We start from the raw sequence: 19559 nt of genomic DNA on the forward strand, positions 1-19559 counted from the left end.
GGAGGGAGGGAGAGAAGCAGGGAGGGACTGAGACTCTCAGCCTCAACCCGTCATCTGATCTATCTTCTCTGAGGGTCAGAACTCAGCATTGTCCCAGTTGGTCTCTACTGACGCCCCTCCCCTCAAGGCCCCATCACACCTGCAGTCCTGGAGATCCCACCTGATCCTACCTGATCCCAGCTGATGCCAGCAGTCACTGAGGCTGTAATTCTCTTATTGATGAGACATCCAAGTAATTCACGTCTCTGAGTCCCTGAGGCCTGTGTGTCATCGGCAAACCACCTAGGGTGCCAGCCTGACTGGCTGACCTTCAGTCCTGGACAGAGGCTCCATCCAGCCCAGCAGGGGCTCCCCTGCTGCCTAGCAGGGGCGCCCCTGCTGCTTAGCAGGGCCTTTGAAGGAAGAGGACTCTGACTAGCCCTGGACGCCACCCAGACCCTCTGTTGGAACCAGAGCCACTGAGAGGCACAGCCTAAGGACTCCGGAAGAGACAGGTTAGAGTGGACAAGGCTTCCAGCTCAGAGTGCTCAGCTGTAACTGGGCTGAGTGACCTCTGGGCTGTCATGGGTTCTGTTTGGAAGTTTTGGGGCTGAGAGCAGAGTGGAGACCCAGTGGCCCTGCATCCTGGTGAGTAGGTATTCTGGATTATTTCAGATAGGAGTGAACTTTGTAAAAGTTCTTACTCAAAATCATTGAGCTGTCCAGCCAGTTCTTTGCAGGTTCCTGTTCTTGAGATAAAAACAGCATGGAAGGCCCAGGCTGGAATCCCAACATCCAGGTTAAGTGAAAGGTCAGCCGTCTTAGAGATTTGGGACCCCAAGCTGTGACACCTTGGGCAAGTCACCTCATTTCTCTGGGACTCAGTTTCCTCATCTGTTAAAACAAGCAAACAAACAAAAACCTGGGGTGCTTGGGTGGGGGTGATTTTACAGTCCTGTCCAGCCCATACCCAGTGTGTCCAAAGAAGGCAAGGCCTCTGCAGAAGCTTTTCTGGAAAGTTGTTTGGCTTCATCTCTGCTTTCCTTCCCCAAGTCAATTCAGCCCCATCCAAATGAGATACAGCCGGTCTGGCATCAGGGGAGAGTGTTTTACTTCAGTAGGTCAGCAGCTTGCCGGGGATTCGGACCGATGTGAGGTCCCACCGAAGTAGTGGGTGGTGAATATGACCTATGTCTTTGTGCCCTGTGGCCAGAGGGTGGCTGAAGGGCTGTGGGAGTCTCCTCAACTGGAGTGGGGTGAACGGTCCCCAACATGCCCACAGCATATGGGCCAGAAACCAGTCTGATACCACACACTTTAATCTAAATTACCTTGATTGCCTTTCGTCAGCTCTTCAACTTGACTAAACATTCCTTAAGGGTAGGGATTCTATCTTGACCTTCTTCTGTGTCCCCCCAGGGAGAGCCCAGCACCACAGGTATGTGGCTGGAGATTGGCCTGGAGATATGAGGACGTATCTGCTGAGAAGCTTAACTGCAGTACCTCTGGAAAGAGTGCTGTTGCACTTTGCACAGGGTGTGGGTCCAGGGAAGTGAGTCTCCGTATTTGCCAGCTGATAACTGGACACCATTCTCCAGTGGGTGGCTCAAACAAGCTGTCAGGTCATGACTCCAAGAGCTATCGTGTGACCTAGAGAGCAAGTGATGCGGGAAGGTTAGAGAAGGGAATGCCTGTCCCATGCCAGTGTGCCCGAGATTCCCCAGGATATGCAGGTCACTTTCCCCTAAAGCAGCCCAGACTGGGAAAGTGTGGTTGGGTGGCCCATGCAAACATAAATCAGCCTTGCGTCACCACTGGTTGCTTCAGAGTAACTACCAAACTGCAAGCACAGTGATCTACAGGCTACAAATCCAAACCCATACAATAATGACAAATGTCAGAAGCTAGGGGGTGGGTCTCTTCTAGTCTTAAATATACTCAGAATGGCTGTGTCCCTTGCCTGCCTGCAGATAGGAAGCTCTACTTTAGATCCAGCCACACTTTTTCTCGCTGTAGCTCCTGTTCTGTGCCCTATGAAAATGTTCTCTTCAGAACTCCGGAGCCCGCCTTTCCTTCTGTATTGTTTTCTTTGCTTGTTTTGTTTGCTGGGTGTGATGGTGGGGAGGGAAGGCGGGAGGCAGAGTTCTGGCCTGCCCCACAGTGTCACCCACCTGTACAAACGGCCATGACAGAGCAATACAACTGATTAAACGTGACACACATGGAACTGCTAATGAGTTCGATAAAATTTTGATTATCCCTTGTTCTGTGGGGCAGGCAGCAAACCATGGAAATAATAATCCTCTTGGCCGGTGTCAGCACAGCAGTTCAACCAGAAAAAGGCAGGTGCGAGCTACAGGGTGTGAATCGTGGGAGTGTGGGGGTGGGCCTGCAGCAGGGGTGGGAGGGCAGAATGGCTATTTGCAGAGATTCCCCTCTCAATTATCTAGATAATTCCCTCAATTCTCTACTTTGTTCTATGGACCTGACATGTTCTGGAAGGCAAACTCACTCTTGGCAGAGAAGGAAGCTAAGGCCTCAGGAGCATCAGGAATTTGCCCAGAAGGACACCTTGGATTTCAGTCCCCAGGGTCTAGACAAACCCAGGGGAGACTGTCCGGGGATGAGCCCACATGGCTTGCAGATCTCACCCTGGGAAACCGGCATCCTAGACCCCAGGGTTCCTGTGCCCCCTTTTCCACCCCCAGCGAAGAGGGAACAGTAGGGCTGGGGTGAAGTGTCTCTCCCTGGATACCTTGGTGGTTTTGACTTTGTGTCCAGTGCTGCAGCTCCATCCCGACAGGTCCGGGAGCACTTTACACTCCTCGCCCAGCAGGCAGGGTTCCATCTGACACCACCACTTCTGCAGGACGATGGAGGCTGTGGGAGCAGGAAACAGTGAGGGCAGCTCTAAGTTCTCTGCAAGTACAGCATGCAGTTGTGGGCGTGGGAGTGGTCCGTGCAGAATGAGGGCATGTTTCTACACACCCTGGCTTAGAGCCCTGCATTTCCCTTGTCTTTTTCCTACTCCAGGCTGCCCGGAAGGGCAGTACTCAAGCTGAGGCCTTGGGACATAACCATACCAACCTCAACCCCACTGACCCCTACATCTCACCAAAGACAGAGAGGGGTGAAGGCAGGGGAAGTTGTCTCTAAGGCAACCCTTGAGTTGAGCCACCACATCATTAGCAGAGAGGCACAGTCTTCAACATACCCTTTGGTATACGTGAGCAAGCGTGCAGGCCATTTGAGGGAGTGCACAAGTAGGTGTGTGTGTGTGAGCACAAGTGGGCACGTTTATGGTGCTGCCATGTGAGAGTAAGAAAATAAGCATGGGTGGGGCCGTGGGAAAGGGGTGGCTACGAAGGAATTCATGGCCAAGCGATACACGTGTGTCCATGTGAGGGGAGGGTAAAGGCCGGCTTGAGAACGAGAGGAGGGGATGTGTAAGAGGCCTGGGAAGGAGCCGCAGGTGAAGAAGTCAACGTCTGGAGGAGTGGGTGTGAGGTGATGAGGCTGACGGGAGGCCTGAGAAGATCGTGTGAGGAAATTAATCTGCCTATGTGCCAGGCAGTAGGTGTGGTCAGGAGGGAGGGCGTGTGCTTGTGACAGAGCTTTCCTCATCTATGGGATGGGGATGGTCACATCTGTGCCCCTCCTCCCAGAGGTGGCCCCATCATTTGAGACTCCGACAGTGAAAGCCCTGAGCTGGGCATGAAATTGTATCCCCAGCAGATGGCGAAGCCTGGACAGACCTTCTTATCTCTCTGACCAAGCCCTCCCTGCCAGGTCCCAGCCTCTCACTCACCGTCCACGCAGGAGGGCTTTGCCCGGGTGGTGCCGGCCACCTGGCCAGAGAAGCAAGAGCATTTGACAGTCTGGGAGCGCTCCTCGATGCGGTTCCGATTACAGCAGCGGTGAGCAGCAATCACCTCGCAGGTGCCCTGCTTCACGGGGACTGAAAGGGCCAGCACACCATCAGATGCCCGGCCCAGGCCAGCACCCCTGCTCCCCTCTCACCCGCCCTAGTTGTCCTCCAGCCCCTCCTCCCAGCTCAGGGCAGGGGTAGGTAAGAGATTTCCAATTGCAGGGGAGGAGGAAACAGATGACATCTTCCTGCCACATCAGTGTTCCTATCCTTCCTTCCTCCCCAGTGAGGCCACACTCATCACCCTGACGGAGTCTGGCCCTTGGGCAGGAGAAAGATGGAGTCCACACCATCCCCCATCTCCTGGCTTCCTCTGGATGAGGCCAAGGGCCCCGAGGGCTTACAATGCGTGGGGAGGATCATCCGCTTACACCGGCTTTAGCCATCCCAGAAGGAAAACCACAGAATTAGGCCAGGAGGCTAGACTTAAGCCCTGACCCGGGGGCTCCTCTCCCTGCAGAACACCTTCAGGCATGGAAGGGAAGGTGAGAATGGGTCTGCCCTTGAATCTGTGGGTTTTACTCTGCCTCAGAGATCTGCCTGCTGTGGAACAGGGTGCAGTGGTGTCCAGCTTTCCAGGCATCCTGGAAAACCTCCTGCCCCGGGGCCCCGCCACCTCCCCTAGACCTGTTGGAGTTGGAGGCTGCAAGGAAGCCGAGGCCAGGTGGGTCCACAGCCAGATCAGGCCAAGTGCCAGCAGCCAGCCGCCCGTGCTCCAGTTCTGTGTGGCCCTCTCACGCATCCTGCAGAGAGAAGCACACACCTTGCTTGACTCCAGGCAGGAGCCCTCCCAGTGCCCAGTGCCAGCACCACTGTGCCACGTGCTCTGGGGGGCACAGAGGCGGGCAGGGTGCACGACTTGTCCCCAGGCAGCTCTCGGCCTGGCACAGACTCACTATAGAAAGTGGTGAGTACTCCAGTCAGAAAGGGGAGCAGGAAGGGAGACTGTTCTGCTGGGAAAAACATGGAAAGCTTTGTGGAGGAGATGACATTTAGGAGGGGTCCTAAAGAATGGACCAGGCATGGTCCCATGGAGGGCTGTGACATGGAAGGAACAATAATGCTGACTGCCATGTTTTGAGCACTTGACCCTGCAAACATACTCTTGAATCCTTCACGACTGTCCTACAAAGTAGGATTATTTGTACCCATTTTACAAATGAGCAAACTGATACTCAAAAAGCCTGGACACAACCTAAACAACCATCAGTAAAGGGCTGGCTAAATACACTGTGTGCCATCTGTGCAATGCCCATCCAGACAGCTGTAACAGAATGAGGAAATGCTTTATGTACTAAGGCATGCAATGATCTCCAATGATAATCCATCATTTAGGGAAAAAAAGCAAAGTGCCTGGTGATGTGTATTCAATGTGTAAAAGGGAGGGATTATATATGTTGCTCAAATATGGGTTAAGCTAGCTCTGGAAAATGTACCAAAAGACCCTAATAACATTGTTTGCCAACAAGAAGGGACACTAGTTGGCTGGGAGTGGGACACTGGTTGGCTGGGATACAGAGGTAGAAGGGAGATATTTTTCTCCCTATTGCTCCCTTTTTTTTTTTTTAAAGATTTTTTTTTTGATGTGGACCATTTTTTTTTTTAAAACATCTTTATTGGAGTATAACTGCCTTACAATGTTGTGTTAGTTGCTGCTGTATAACAAAGTGAATCAGCTATAGGTATACATATATCCCCATAACACCTCCCTCTTGTGTCTCCCTCCCACCCTCCCTATCCCACCCCTCTAGGGGGACTCAAAGCACCGAGCTGATCTCCCTGTGCTATGCAGCTGCTTCCCACTAGCTATCTGTTTTACATTTGGTAGTGTATAGATGTCCATGCCACTCTTTCACTTCGTATTTGTTTTTCTCTCTCTGACTTACTTCACTCTGTATGACAGTCTCTAGGTCCATCCACCTCACTGCAAATAACTCAATTTTGTTTCTTTTTATGGCTGAGTAATATTTGATGTGGACCATTTTTAAAGTCTTTATTGAATTTGTTACAATATTGCTTCTGTTTTATGTTTTGGCTTTTTGGCCGCGAGGCATGTGGGATCTTAGCTCCCCAAACAGGGATCAAACCCACACCCCCTGCATTAGAAGGCAAAGTCTTAACCACTGGACTGCCAGGGAAATCCCTCTCCCTATTGCTCTTTAATCTTTTGGGGTTTGAACCACGGGAAGGTACTAGCAATTCAGCCTAAACAAAATTTAAATATAAAAAGGAAGAAATGAAATGGAGGCTAATAGAAGTCAAATGACTTGCCCAAGGCCAGGCAGCATCTGGGTAGAAGACCCTGAGCCCAGAAACCTGCCCTGTTCCCACTGGACCACCTTGCTTCTGGCTCTCTTCCCCTTTCCTTCTCCTTCATCCTTGATGGTTCCAATCTCCCAAATCTGTCCCAGAGAGTGGACTAGAAATGGAGGGAACCCCAGTAAAGCAGAGGCACAGAGCAGCTGGGAGCCACCCAAGCACAGAAGGGGCATGAACCACCTCCTCTGCTTCACTGCTACCCCTTGGGGCATCACTGTGCTCCCTCAGGTGCCAGCTTAGTGCTGGGAACACCAGAGGCCAAACCAAATGCCAGGACCCGGCTGCTCCCTTGGTTAGGGTGCTTGATCTCTGTCTACGCACCCCCCCTCCCCCAACTCCCTCTTCAACTGTCTCCTCACTCACCTTTTTTGGAATCTTTTATCTTCTGTCAGTTCATCCACTGGCCTCAGACTCACTCTTCCTAGACAAATAGGAGAGATTCTTGTGGTTTGCAAGGGACAGAGGGAGCCCGTGGCCCTGCAGGGGGTGGAGGAGGGCCTGGGTGAGGGCAAGTGGATGGACTGGGCACTGAAGTAGTGCCTAATTCTGAGGTTGTTCCCCAAGGTGCCAGGACAGGGGGCAGAGTCCCTCCCTTGCCTGGGAATTCGCAGAGGTCCTTGCAGACTCTGGGAACATGCAGGTTGGTAGGCCTGAGAAGAGAAGACGGAGGGAGCTTCTCTGTGCCAGGAGTGAAGCAGGGTTGATGGTAGGAGGTGTCTAAGAACCAACCCTGGCCTTGGGAAGGGGCTGAAGGCCGGGGAAGAGTTCCTGAGCAGAATCTGACAGCCACTGCTAGGAAGAGGTGCCTGAGAATAATAACCCCTGAGGTCCTGAATCCTCTCTGCCTCCTCCTCCTAGCCCCATCACACCTGCTTCCTGGACTGGCCAGGAGCTGGCTCAACTCTGCTGCCCTCACCCCCATTCCCACTCTAGCGGGCTAGAATGGGAGTCCTCCAGGTCTCTGAGCCTCAGTGGCCTCAGCCCCAAAGCAGCTCCATTTTTCCCAAGACCTCCCCTCCCTCAGCCTCCAGAGGGAGGTGGAACTGAGGCAGGTAGGATGGTGGGGCTCAAGAAGGACCAAGAGCCATGTGTCCTAGCTCCCCAGAGTGAGAGACCAGAAAAGACTGTGGGGGCAGATGGAGGAAGTGATGCCAAAACCCCTGGGATGGGTGTGCTCCACGGGCAGAGAGCTTCTAGAAGTACCTCTTTTCTGAGTAGGTATCTCCTCTCCCTGCCCCCTTCAGGAAGCTTTGTTTCGATCATTACAAAGGTAGCTGTGCCTTTTCTCCGGCAGTCCCCCAACCCATTTCTCTCTGAGCTGCCACACCTCCAACCCAACTCTCCCATCTCTCCTATGAACCCCAAGACCCAGAAGACCCGGGAGTGGGCATTTGGGGTGCCTTCTCTGGTATTCTACTCCTTCCTTCAGAGAGAGTTTGAGAAAGAAGCTTCTGGGGTTTGTTCTCAGGCTTCCACACTCCTGCCTCAGTTTCCCAGGCTGTTTTCCCCAAACCCCTGCATACCAGCATGGAGTTGAGAATGTGAACCACAAGATCCTTTAACCTTTCCCTGCCTTCTCCTGCCCCTGCCCCGCGCCCACTCAGTCCTCCCAATTATGAGCTCCCACGCCTGGGACCTACCTGCCCCACGGCGGTACCCACGGGTTCCACCCGCCGGCCTGAGGTTCTCCTAGCCTCTGAGCCCGGGATCGAGACTCCGAAAGGCGGATTGCAGGCGGGAGCGGTCAGCTCCGGTGCTGTCTAGTCCGGAGTCCTGTCCCCCTCACCAAGTTGCTGCGTCCCCGAGGCGGAAGGGCTCTGGCCAAACTGGCATCACGGTCATGCGGGGCCCGCCCTGGGCACCGGGGAGCTCCGGGCCCGCTCGGCCAGCTGCAGAGCTCAGCCGGGGTCCCTCCGAGGCTCCCGCCCGCAGGCCTGGGAGCTCGCTGCTGCCGCCGCCGCCGCCGCCGCCGCCTCCTCCTCCTAGCCCGGGGCTGCCCCCGCTTCCCCAGCCCCGCGCGGGCGTAGCCGCCGCCGCCTCCCGGACAGCGCCGGGCACCGCGCACAGCGCTCCGCCGGCCCCGCGGGCACAGCGACCCCTGGCGCTCGAGGCAAGACCGGGGAAGAGAGGACAGCCAGACCCCGCGATGTGGCCCCTGGTATAGGCAGGTAATTCAGAGAGGTCCCTCAAGACTCTGGAGGTCTTGGGGCTTGGGGTGGGGTGCTGAGTGTGAGGACTGATAGCCCAGACCCTCACGGGATTTGAACCTTGAAGATTCCCGAACTGCACTGTCCAATACGGTAAATGACATCTTAAATTAAGTTTCTCATTTACACTCACAACATTTCAAGTGCTCAATCACCACATGCAGCTAGGGACTACTGTATTGGGCAGAAAAGATACAGAACATTCCCACATTGCACAAAATCCTATTTGACAATGCTCTTTTAGATTGCTATGGTAGCCCTTCAGTGTTAAAATGTTAAAATCCAAGAGGAAATAGCAAATGATCTCTACCCCAGGAGTGGTGTCCTCTGGGGCAGGAAGGACCAGGGGAGGCATGTGGGTAGGGGCCTGGCAGGCAGGAAGGCTTTGGTAGGCCTGTGGATGATGGGTATGAACCCCAACTTGGGAACGAAACTTTGAGACCCAGTTTCTTCATAAAAATTGCAACGTAATTGCAATTGTATAGTGTGTAATTTTTTTACAGGGTGAGATTCTGGATGTGAAAGTATTAGACAAATGAGAGAGGAAGTGGTGGTCTGTGAATTTGTCTCTTGATTGAAGGACACTCCTCTTAGTTTAAGAGGGCTCCGGGATTGGAGTAATGGGGAGGGGAGAGGCAAAGGGAAGAAGCCCAGTTCCTGGCTCTGAGCCACTGCATGTGGCCCAGGATAAAGGGACTTCTCTCTCTCTGTCTTTTTAAAATTAATTAATTAATTTATTTATTTTGGCTGTGCCCGGTCTTAGTTGTGGCACGTGGGATCTTTTTTATTTGCAGTATGAGGACTCTTAGTTGTGGCATGCATGCAGGATGCATGCGGGATCTAGTTCCACCACCAGGGATCAAACCTGGGCCCCCTGCATTGGGAGAGTGGAGTCTTATCCACTGGACCACCAAGGAAGTTCCTAAAGGGATTTCTCTTGAGGATACCCATTTCCCACCCCTAGCTGAGGCCTCGCACACTCCTGGCAGGACCAGCCTCTGAGCAGTTCTCAGCAAAGAATATCCTACAAGGCTGCTTCTTCCCACTCCATCTCCCTTTTGCCTCTCACTCTGTGCTGCCTCAGGGATGAGTAGAGGTGGTGACCTTCTCACCAGGTTCTGGGGCAGTCTGAGGATGGAGGAGGTGTGATGATGTCAGGAATAGGAGGTGAGAGGTTCAGGGAGAGGAGAGTCTTAGGATTTGGGTACGGTCGGAGGGCTGTTCTAGAGCCCAAGGGAGCTGTTGACATCCCTGCTGACCATCTGTTGCTAGAACTAGGGGTCTCTGGGCCCTGGCTCTGTGGCCTACTTGCAGTCACACCATGATGGGTGTTGTGAAGAGCAGGGATTATGGAGCTGGATGACACGGAGAAGTGGTAAGCAAACTGTCCCAGAAACACTGAATAATAAAAATAGCCAGGATGTTATATTTTTTCTTCTGTCTATGGCTTGCTGCTGCTGTTTATGCCATTTATCTGTGAGCTGGTTCCAGTTTTTCTCAAACAGGAGGGAAATACCCATAGCAGCAGCATGTTCTTTATCTCCCTGTCTGCCTTGCCACTTTATGTGCCTTTGGGTCTGACTTTTTCTGGTTTTCTTTTCTTTTCTTCTTTTTCCTTCTCTCTTCCCAAAGTGCAGGCATAATTACAGAAGTCTACAAACCTGAATGACCATTGTGAGATTTTTATTTGGAAGCTACCAGAAAAGACACCCCTTCTGGGGGTACAGTCTAGCCAGGAACAGAGAGGGTCATGGTCAGGAAGCACCCTGCTGACAGAGTCCAGAGGTGGAATCCACACCATGAACTGGGTGCCAGTCCCTGAGGACTACCCTGACTTGCATTAGGACCATAAGGGCCTTGTCCCCATTTGAACCATGTGTGGGGTAGGAGGTGTCTCTGGAGGCCTAACAATCAATTCCCAGGCTTAGGAACATAGCTATTCCAGCATCAGGTCTAATACTCCCCTCTCAGGCAGGGACTTAGCCTGGCCTCTGTCTCCCCCCGGTGGCAGCCACAGAAGTTGTTCGCCTGGACTGTTCTCAGCCTTTGCCTTAAGAGGAGGAGGGTGGGAGAGGAGGAACCCCCCCCTCTTCTATTCACCTACCTCTTAACCCTTCCTCTCTGACCTAGATAAATCAGCTTGGTTCTTAAGAATCGGTGTGGGTGGCTGGGGAACGGACATGGGCATGAATTTCCCACTGGCTGTTGACCTCCTGGAACAAGTCGTGTAAAATGACAGGAGCGTCCAGTCCTGCGTCATCCATAAAACGAACATAATAAAACCTACCTTGCAGGGTTAGTGTGCAGTGTAAAGGGCCTAAAGTATAGAAAGTGCTTTGTAGAGGGCCTATTATTAGTAAGTCCTCAATAAATGTAGTTATTGTTATCCTTACTAACAGTTCTGTTGTGGTCAGGGGAGGTCCAAACATGGGCGGAAATTGGGTCCTGAAAAAAAAAAAAGTGGAGTCGGAGTGGTAACTGTTCTGCCGGATCTAGCGGTGGTCTTTACGGGGAACAGCGCCCTCGGGAATCCAGGAATCCAGGATTAGGCAATCCAGCTCCCTAATTCAGGATGATTGGCTCCAGCCTGCCTTGTTACCACTTCCACACCACTCCCAGCACCAGCTCGCTGGCCCTCACTCTCACTCCGGCAGCCCCAGCCAGAGGTGTTACCACACATGGAGCTTCACACCCAGCGGTCGCTAACGGAGATCATCAGCTCCATCACCCTCTGGGCAGGCTAGCCACAATGAACCCAGGGCGAGGAGACACCACCCTCCCGTCACAATGGGGAAGTTCTAGCTGATGAATATAGAGCAAGGCTGAAATAAGATTTCTGTTCCCTTCCTGCAACAGCAGACCCTTCTTCCCCCAAAAAAACAGAGGCGGAAGAAGTCGGAACGAGGCTGGGGAGAGGCCGCGAGCCGGCGGGGCTGTTCCCGGGTTAGCCCAGAGCGGCAGGTAGTTTTCCCGGGGACCGGCCCTGCGGGCCGGGAGCCAATGGTGGGGCCGAACTGACCGGAGCGAGCACCGCCCCTCGAGAGCCCTAGGGGGAGGGGACTGTCCTGGGGCGGGGCCATGGCCGAGGGCGGGGCAGGGAGGCAGCATGCTAAACCGGGTGCGCTCGGCCGTGGCGCACCTGGTGAGCTCTGGGGGCGCCCCGCCTCCGCGCCCCAAGTCGCCGGACCTGCCCAACTCGACCTCGGCGCCACCCGCCGCCCCTCCACAAGGTCCCAGAAGCCCTCCGGCTAGGGCTGGGAGCGGGAGTGCGGCGCCCGCGAGGACAGTAGAGGCTCGAGCAAGCTTCTCCCGACCGACCTTTCTGCAGCTGAGCCCTGGGGGCCTGCGACGCGCCGATGACCACGCTGGCCGGGCTGTGCAAAGCCCCCCGGACACTGGCCGTCGCCTGCCTTGGAGCACGGGCTACGCCGAGTGAGCGCCCCCGGGGGCACCCTAACCAGGATGGGACTCCCATTCCCAACCTCCTCCCCACCTCGGCATCCCGGGCGCTGGGACGCATCCCCCCTCGCCGTTCTCGGTGCCAGGAGCTCCTTTTTCCCAGGGCCTTTGCTGTCCTCTGGGCTTCGGGCCGCACCCACTCCCAGCTCTTTCTCAAGTCGGGTGCAGCTTTTCTCAGGACTTTCTAGCTCGCTGACTATCCTCACCCGCGCCGCTTCGGAACCTTGTTCTCTCCCAGAGCCCGGAGAGTGGAGGGCCCGTGAACGATGAGCTGGCCAGTTGTCAGTCGCGGCCCGGTAGTTTAATGGCTAAGGGAGGAGAGGTTTCAAGGAGCGGGGGTCCCTTTTAATATAGGAGATGGCGGCTGGATGGAAAAACTCCTTGGGCTTCCCGACCCCAGCGCCCCAGTTCCCTGTCCCTCTTACCGTTCCCCTCCCCCTCCACACCCAGAAATAGCCCGCGACACCAGGCGGCCGCCGGCTTCCCCAGGGGCGGGGGAGGGGGCCGCCCGGGGAAGCGGGAGGGCCCCCTTTGAACACCCCTTGGCGGGTGGACTTGCCCTGGCCAGGCAAGGAAGTGGACCTCCGGGCCAGAGCGGTGGGAGTGGCGGCAGCAGCCGGCTTGCTCCAAGGCTGCGTGAATTTTTGTTTTGTTTTGTTTGTTTGGTTGTTTGTTGGCAGTGCAGGATCTTAGTTCCCTGACCCGGGGACCCGGCAGTGAGAGCGCGGAGTCCTAACCACTGGACCACTAGGGAATTCCTACAGGGCCGGTGGATTTTTAATGCATCTGCTGGGAGAGCAGAGCACTGAGGGAGATGCGGGGGCTGAGGGGCTGAGGGTGGTGGCTGGTGGACCCGCGGCCCCACTACCGGCTCCTTTAACTTCCTATTTGGAAAGAGTTTGGGGTTATGTGGCTCCTGCGCAGTCCAGGGAGGCTTCCACTCCTACCCTATTTCAATTCCTCTTTCCTGATCTGTGCCGGAGCACTTACTCATTGCCAAACAGCAGAAACTGGGACTTCCCTGGCGGTCCAATGGTTAAGACTCCATGCTTCCAATGCAGGGGGCGCGGGTTCGATCCCTGGGTGGGGAACTAAGATCCCACATGAGGCCAAAAAAGAAAAAAAAAAAGAAAAGCAGCAGAAACTTTCACTGGATGATTTTAGGATAAAGGTGGGTGTGCTCATGAGGGTGGGGTGGGGTGGGGTGTTGTGGACAAGGCGCTAGAAGAGTTTTTTGGGGGTCAGAGTGGATGCAGGGTCTTGGCAAGCCAGGAATTAAAACCTCCTTCCCTCCATCCAGGTCCTCCCCCAGTGGCACCATTAGGGAAGGGATGGGAGACCTGAGGTGGGAGAGTGCTGCTGTGGCCTTTCTAGGAGGTGGTGGAGCCCAACACCCAGGCAGTACTCCTTGTGCCTTGCCCTGCCTCCCTTCTCCTCCTCCCTCTGGCCTGGTTCCCAGCTGGCTGTGACCTTTCTCAGCTTGGCCAGCAGGCCAGAGAGGGTATGTGCGTCTCAGGTGGGAGTTATTCCAGGACCTGGTCTGGTGTCTAACCTGATGTGGTCACTTTGGCCTGACAGGGTCATCAACGCCGGCAAGAGCCGGCACAATGAGGACCAGGCTTGCTGTGAAGTGGTGTATGTGGAAGGTCGGAGGAGTGTTTCAGGGGCACCTAGGGAGCCTAGCCGAGGCCAGGTAAGCTACCCACCCCCTTTCCTAACCTCCACAGGAGACACCTATCCCCAGGGATTCTAGGCATTCGGTTTTAATCTGAGCCATGTGATAGACCTACCCCCTAACTCACTAGCTTTCTACCTTAGTGGCACAGAACCTTTATCTGGCATTGATCAGGTAGATTCTACCGTGTCAGTGTGAATATTTAGTTTTCCACTTAAAATGGAGATGCTCATGTATTCATTGATGATTTAATAACTACCATTGCTTATTTTTGCATCTTTTATCCTCTGAGTTTGACTTTTTTTTTTTTTTTTTGCGCGGGGGTCTCACTGTTGTGGCCTCTCCCGTTGCGGAGCACAGGCTCCGGACACACAGGCTCAGTGGCCATGGCTCACAGGCCTAGCCGCTCCGCGGCATGTGGGATCTTCCCGGACCGGGGCACGAACCCATGTCCCCTGCATCCGCAGGCGGATTCTCAACCACTGCGCCACCAGGGAAGCCCCAAGTTTGACTTTTTTGATGCTTTGCTTTCAGACACATAGTATGCCTTTGGTGAATGAGTGAATAAATCTAATTTGCCTTAAATACCAAAATCTAACCTCCTCTCTAATGTTTATATGGATGCCCAGAGTCTTGCTCTTCTCCCTGCTTAACACACACACACACACACACACACACACACACACACACACACACACACACTCACCTCCAACTTTTCCTCCACCAGGGACTCTGCTTCTACTACTGGGGCCTGTTTGATGGGCATGCAGGGGGCAGAGCTGCCGAAATGGCCTCTAGGCTCCTGCATCGCCACATTCGGGAGCAGCTAAAGGACCTGGTAGAGATACTCCAGGACCCCTCGCCACCTCCCCTCTGCCTCCCGTCCACCCCGGGGGCTCCAGGTTCCTCTGATTCCTCTCACTTGGTTGGTCCTCAGTCCTGCTGGTCTTCGCAGAAGGAAGTGACTCATGAGAGCCTGGTAGTGGGTGCCATTGAGAATGCCTTCCAGTTCATGGTAAGTGGGCGGCGCGGGCCAAGGGCCTGCCAGGCAGACACTTTGGTCAACTCTGTATGGGAGTCAGGTGGCCTAAGGAGGTGACCCTGAGAACCCATAACAGCTTTGAGAACCTGAGCAGAACTTGGTTCAGAGGGAGGGAGAAGTGGGTGTTATACTGATGTCTTCCCTACTGTCCACCAGTGTGGCTTGCCTGGGCCAGTTTATTTCTGCAGATGTGGGCGGGTGGCTGTGTGTCTGGAGCCTCTTCTTCATCCACCCCCTTTGACCCTTCCTCATATGGCAGGATGAGCAGATGGCCCGGGAGCGGCGTGGCCACCAAGTGGAGGGGGGCTGCTGTGCACTGGTTGTGGTCTACTTGCTAGGCAAGGTGTACGTAGCCAATGCAGGTGACAGCAGGTACGGGGTGGGAGCTTTGAAAAAGGCAGTGTTGGGGAGGGGTCAAGCTTCTGGGATGGGGGAATAGAAGAGAGTGACGTGGTGGGTGTTAACATTCAGAGATTGGAACGGTTCAGGAGGGATCACAGACATAAGGAAGGGCCTGAAATAGCTATGAGGGGAGGAAAACTGGGGGTCTGGGTGAGGGACTCTAAGGGAGGGCCTTGTCTTTTTGGAACTCTTTATGTGAGGGGGTTGCAGAGAGCCGAGCCCAAACCTTTTGTTTCTCTGGGCAGAGCCATCATTGTCCGGAATGGAGAAATCATTCCAATGTCCCGGGAGTTCACCCCGGAGACTGAGCGCCAGCGTCTTCAGATGCTTGTAAGTAGAAACTAAACTCCCTACTCCCATTCCTTACTAATCTTGTGCCTCTCTGTACCCTGTGTCCCAAGGACTCTCCGACTCTCACCACAGACAGACCGCTCCTTACTGGGAGCTTACTGGGAAGGCCACTCCACAGACTATGGAGTGCAGGGCTGAGCTGGTGTGGCGGATGTGGCAGGAAAGAGCGTGGGCTGCTCCAGTGCGTCGCACTGTGGCCCCAACTGAGGAAGGAAGTGCGGTCAGAGTGGGGGAAGGAAACAGCAAAGGCCCCTAAGGGGCAGGATAGCTTAGTGCTTTAAAGCAATGGCTCTGGAGCTGGGCTGCCTGGGATTGAATTCTGGTTTGAGTACTTTGTGTGATCTTCAACAGTTCCCTGAACTTATCCATAAATCAAGAGTTCCTGCCTTAAAAGTTGTTGTGAGGATTAAATGAGCTAATATATGTTAATATTAGAACAGTGCATGGTACACAGTAAACTCCATTTAAGGGTCTGCTATAATTAACATTGCCTCTACACCAGGGTGTACTGTAAACCTAATGCCCCCTGGCCCTCTGCTCTGTCTGGCCGCTCCCAACCCCAGGGCTTCCTGAAACCAGAGCTGCTGGGTGGTGAATTCACCCACCTTGAGTTCCCCCGCAGAGTTCAGCCTAAGGAGCTGGGGCAGAGGATGCTGTACCGGGACCAGAACATGACTGGCTGGTAACACTTCCCTCAGAGCTGGGGCCCGTTTCCATGGCAACACAACCAGTCCCTCGCCAGCAGCAAGGTGGAAGCTGGAGGCTGGGCCAGGCTGGGAGCTGGGGGAATGCGGCCCTTCTAAGGGGTTTGTATAAGGGGTATGGCTCCTAGGGGAGAGGGACTTTGATGCCTGGGGTGATGCCTCCTCTACTCCCCCCTCCCCAGGGCCTACAAAAAGATCGAGCTGGAGGATCTCAGGTTTCCTCTGGTCTGTGGGGAGGGCAAAAAGGTAAACTCCATGGTAGAGGTGGGAGAGGGCAGGAGGACCCACCACAACTTGTCTAGGGAGGTGGAGGTTCTACCCGAGGGTAGGGGTGGAAAGGGTCCATGGTCCCAGAGAGACTGGGAGAAGGCTATAGTAGTGTCTGCTCCTCATTTCCTTTAGGCTCGAATGATGGCCACCATTGGGGTGACCCGGGGCCTGGGAGACCACAACCTCAGGGTCTGCAGTTCTACCCTGCCCATCAAGCCCTTCCTCTCCTCTTTCCCTGAGGTGAGCCACATGGGAGCCTCCTTAGCCTTCCCTGCTCTAGGGGTCTCAGGCTAGCTTTCTCCCAAGGTCGCTTTATCCCCAAGTTCCCTCTGCACCCTCTCTCTCCGCCAGGTACGAGTGTATGACCTGACGCAGTATGAGCACTGCCCAGATGACGTGCTAGTCCTGGGAACAGATGGGCTGTGGGATGTCACCAGTGACTGTGAGGTAGCTGCCACTGTGGACAGGGTGCTATCAGCCTATGAGCCCAATGACCCCAGCAGGTAGGGGTTGTATGGTGGCAAGGGGATGATGATGGGGAAGGAAGGGACACAGGGAAGAAATGCTTGGGGACCCACATGAGGGCCTGTGTATCCATCTTCCCATATACATGTTGGTACATGAATGTGCACATGTGCTTCTGACAGGTACACAGCTCTGGCCCAAGCTCTGGTCCTGGGGGCCCGGGGCACCCCCCGGGACCGTGGTTGGCGTCTCCCCAACAACAAGCTGGGTTCCGGGGATGACATCTCGGTCTTCGTCATCCCCCTGGGAGGGCCAGGCAGCTACTCCTGAGGGGCTCAGCCCTGAACCTCTCACCACCATCCCAGCCTCTCCATGCTGATCCCTCTCCCAACCCAAATTCTGAAGTTGTCTCCTTGACCTTCTTTAGTGGCAATTTAACTGAAGAAGGGGTGCCAGTTAGATCCAAAATTTTAGCTCTTGGCAAATAAACCAGATGGATAAATGTGTGTGTCTTTATTTACTTTGACTAAAAACTGTCCCATTTGTCTCCTGAACATCTCCTAGACATCTCACAGGCAATTCAACTCAAGATTCCTCCAACTGAATTCATTATTTCCCCCACAAATATGTCCTCTCCCCGCTCATCATCTCAGGGGGCACCAGCTCAGCTACTCAAGTTAGAATTCTTGGAGATGAGCACCTTTGGCTTCCGTTTCTTCCTCATCAAGCTAATCAATCACTAAGTATTGTTGATTATATATTTTTAAATATATTTCTTTAAAAAAATTTTTTTTTTTAGTTTTTGGCCGTGCTGCATGTGGATTCTAGTTCCCTGGGGGACCAGGGATCGAACCTGTGCCCCCTGCATGGGAAGCGCGGAGTCTTAACCACTGGACCACCAAGGAAGTCCCTTAAATTTATTTCTATTTGTCCATCTCTACAGTCACTACCTTAGTCCTTCAGTATATTAGCCTCCTAATTGTCTCCAAGCCACTCCCCTGCTTTCCTCAATATATAATATACACAGCAGCCAGGGAGCCCTTTCCACAGGGTGAATCTGAGTTGGTGATTCCTCTGAGAAAATACTTTGGTGGCTCCTTACTGCACCTAGACCAAAATTGACACTCAACTCTTGAGCATGGCATATAAGGACCTTCATGATCTGGCCACTGCTTCCTTCTCCGGCCCTGTCTTCTGCCCCACCCCGCCTTGTGGTTTCCACAACTCTGTGAGTCTGGAGTAGCTCCAACTCATTTAAAATCTACACATCACCTCATCCTGAACACTTCACCTGTCCTTCCACAGCCCACACATGCCCCCACTACAGCGCTCGCCTCTTGTACTGTAACTGTCTATATGAGGAGTTGGTACGGAGTAGCAGTTAAGGAACAGGGGCTTGAAAGTTCTGCTGTTTGGGTCCTGGTGCCAAACCCAACACTAGGTTTGCAATCTCTCTGAGCCTCAATTTGCTTTTTGGAAAAATGGAGATAACAGTACTACCTCAGGAGGTAGTTGTAGGACTAAAGTAGTTTATGTATGTAGAGCCAGGTCCATGTAATAAGGGCTCAATAACTATTACCTATCTTTAAGTTGTCTGCATTTGGAATTTAGATTGTAAGTTCTCTGAAGGCAGAAACTGATCTGAACTGAGCACACAGCTCAGTTTATTGAGCCAGTTAAGAGGCCTGGGACCAAACTGCAAAACTGCACTGGACCTCAGTTTCGTCCTTTAGCAAATGTGTGGGTTGCTCTTCAGATCTTTAAAGTCTGTATGACTTCTAACATTCATTCATTCAGCAAATATTTGTTGAAAATCTATTATGTGCCACACACTGTGCCAGACAGTGGGAAGGGACAGGTTGGAGGATCACAGTGGGCAGTAGGGAGAGAGACCAGCTTTGGAGCCAGACAGGCCTGACTATCTGAGTTCTTGCTCTGCCACATACAAATGGCAAAATTAAGCCACTTAAGTTAAGCCACTTAACTCCCCCGAGCTTCAGTTTCCTTACAGGCAAAAGGGGATGGGTACACTTAACCTAGAGATCTGTGATGACTACTAGAAGCTATGTAGTGTGCCCTGCACAAGCTAATAAAATGTGAGTCGACTTCCTCATCCTCCATCCACCTCCTCAGGTACCTTTCAGGGAAGAAGATACACGTGTTGGTAAACACCCAACGCACAAGTCAGGCCCGGCTAGGTGTCCCTAGAGGCACAGAAATAATACAACGGGGGTGGCAACTGAATTCCCAGCTGGGGATCCAGAAAGATTCCAGGGTGGAAGGATGGGTAGGTGTTGGAAATTCCAGGTAGGGGGAAGGAAGGGAATTGTGAGGTGGAACCAAGTGCCTTTAATCTCAAAGGTTCTGAAAGGTCTCCAGGCCTGGGGGGATGATGGTGGGTTGTACTTACTCCGCAATGATCCTAGAAGCAGAGGGTGGGCATCTTCCGCGGCCTCCTCCTCGGGCGTCCCCGAAGCCGCCTTTTCCAGTCCTGCCTCCCGCGAAGCCCCAGGTGATGTAGGCGCGGGTGGCCGGTTGGCCACGCGAGGGCAGCAGCGGCCCTTTCCTGACCCCACCCCGGGCGCCTCTCAACTTTCCCGACACCGGTCCGCCACTAGGAGCTGGAAGGTGGGGCAGAGGCAGAGTCCTCAGGGGTCCCGTTCGCCGCGCTTCGCCCCGCTGCCCATTCCTCCACAGTCCCGGCATCTCCCCCAGACGCCGGGGGCTCTCGCTGGGCGACCCTCTGGGGCCGTGAGCG

General features: G+C 53.9%; 2 protein-coding genes across 7 annotated transcripts; one reads left to right on the top strand and one right to left on the bottom strand.

Annotated features, from left to right (window-relative positions):
- Positions 1 to 396: 396 nt before the first annotated feature.
- On the bottom strand, positions 397 to 19529 carry TAFA3 (TAFA chemokine like family member 3). Of its 3 annotated transcripts, none has more exons than XM_007114242.4 (5): positions 19212 to 19529; positions 4535 to 4650; positions 3788 to 3937; positions 2735 to 2859; positions 397 to 1629 (listed from the first exon to the last, which is right to left on the bottom strand). In XM_007114242.4, the coding sequence occupies exons 1-5, from the start codon at positions 19505 to 19507 to the stop codon at positions 1618 to 1620; spliced, it is 699 nt and encodes a 232-aa protein (XP_007114304.2). In that variant the 5' UTR covers positions 19508 to 19529; the 3' UTR covers positions 397 to 1617. The 3 variants fall into 3 exon arrangements, with proteins under 3 accessions (XP_007114304.2, XP_007114303.2, XP_054940355.1); XM_007114241.4 differs by lacking the exon at positions 397 to 1629 and adding an exon at positions 6590 to 6647 and having other exon boundaries at positions 2648 to 2859; positions 19212 to 19279; XM_055084380.1 differs by lacking the exon at positions 397 to 1629 and having other exon boundaries at positions 2648 to 2859.
- On the top strand, positions 11448 to 17303 carry PPM1J (protein phosphatase, Mg2+/Mn2+ dependent 1J). Of its 4 annotated transcripts, none has more exons than XM_028489002.2 (10): positions 11448 to 11865; positions 13471 to 13585; positions 14295 to 14582; positions 14869 to 14981; positions 15257 to 15341; positions 15926 to 16044; positions 16249 to 16312; positions 16469 to 16576; positions 16688 to 16783; positions 16984 to 17303. In XM_028489002.2, exons 1-10 carry the CDS (start codon positions 11540 to 11542, stop codon positions 17080 to 17082), a joined length of 1413 nt encoding a protein of 470 aa, XP_028344803.1. In that variant the 5' UTR covers positions 11448 to 11539; the 3' UTR covers positions 17083 to 17303. The 4 variants fall into 4 exon arrangements, with proteins under 4 accessions (XP_028344803.1, XP_028344802.1, XP_028344805.1 ...); XM_028489001.2 differs by having other exon boundaries at positions 11453 to 11865; positions 14869 to 14954; positions 16688 to 16839; XM_007114240.3 differs by having other exon boundaries at positions 11454 to 11865; positions 16688 to 16839.
- Positions 19530 to 19559: the final 30 nt, after the last annotated feature.

This window comes from Physeter macrocephalus, chromosome 4 (assembly GCF_002837175.3).
Source record: "Physeter macrocephalus isolate SW-GA chromosome 4, ASM283717v5, whole genome shotgun sequence".
NCBI classification, from domain to species: domain Eukaryota; kingdom Metazoa; phylum Chordata; class Mammalia; order Artiodactyla; family Physeteridae; genus Physeter; species Physeter macrocephalus.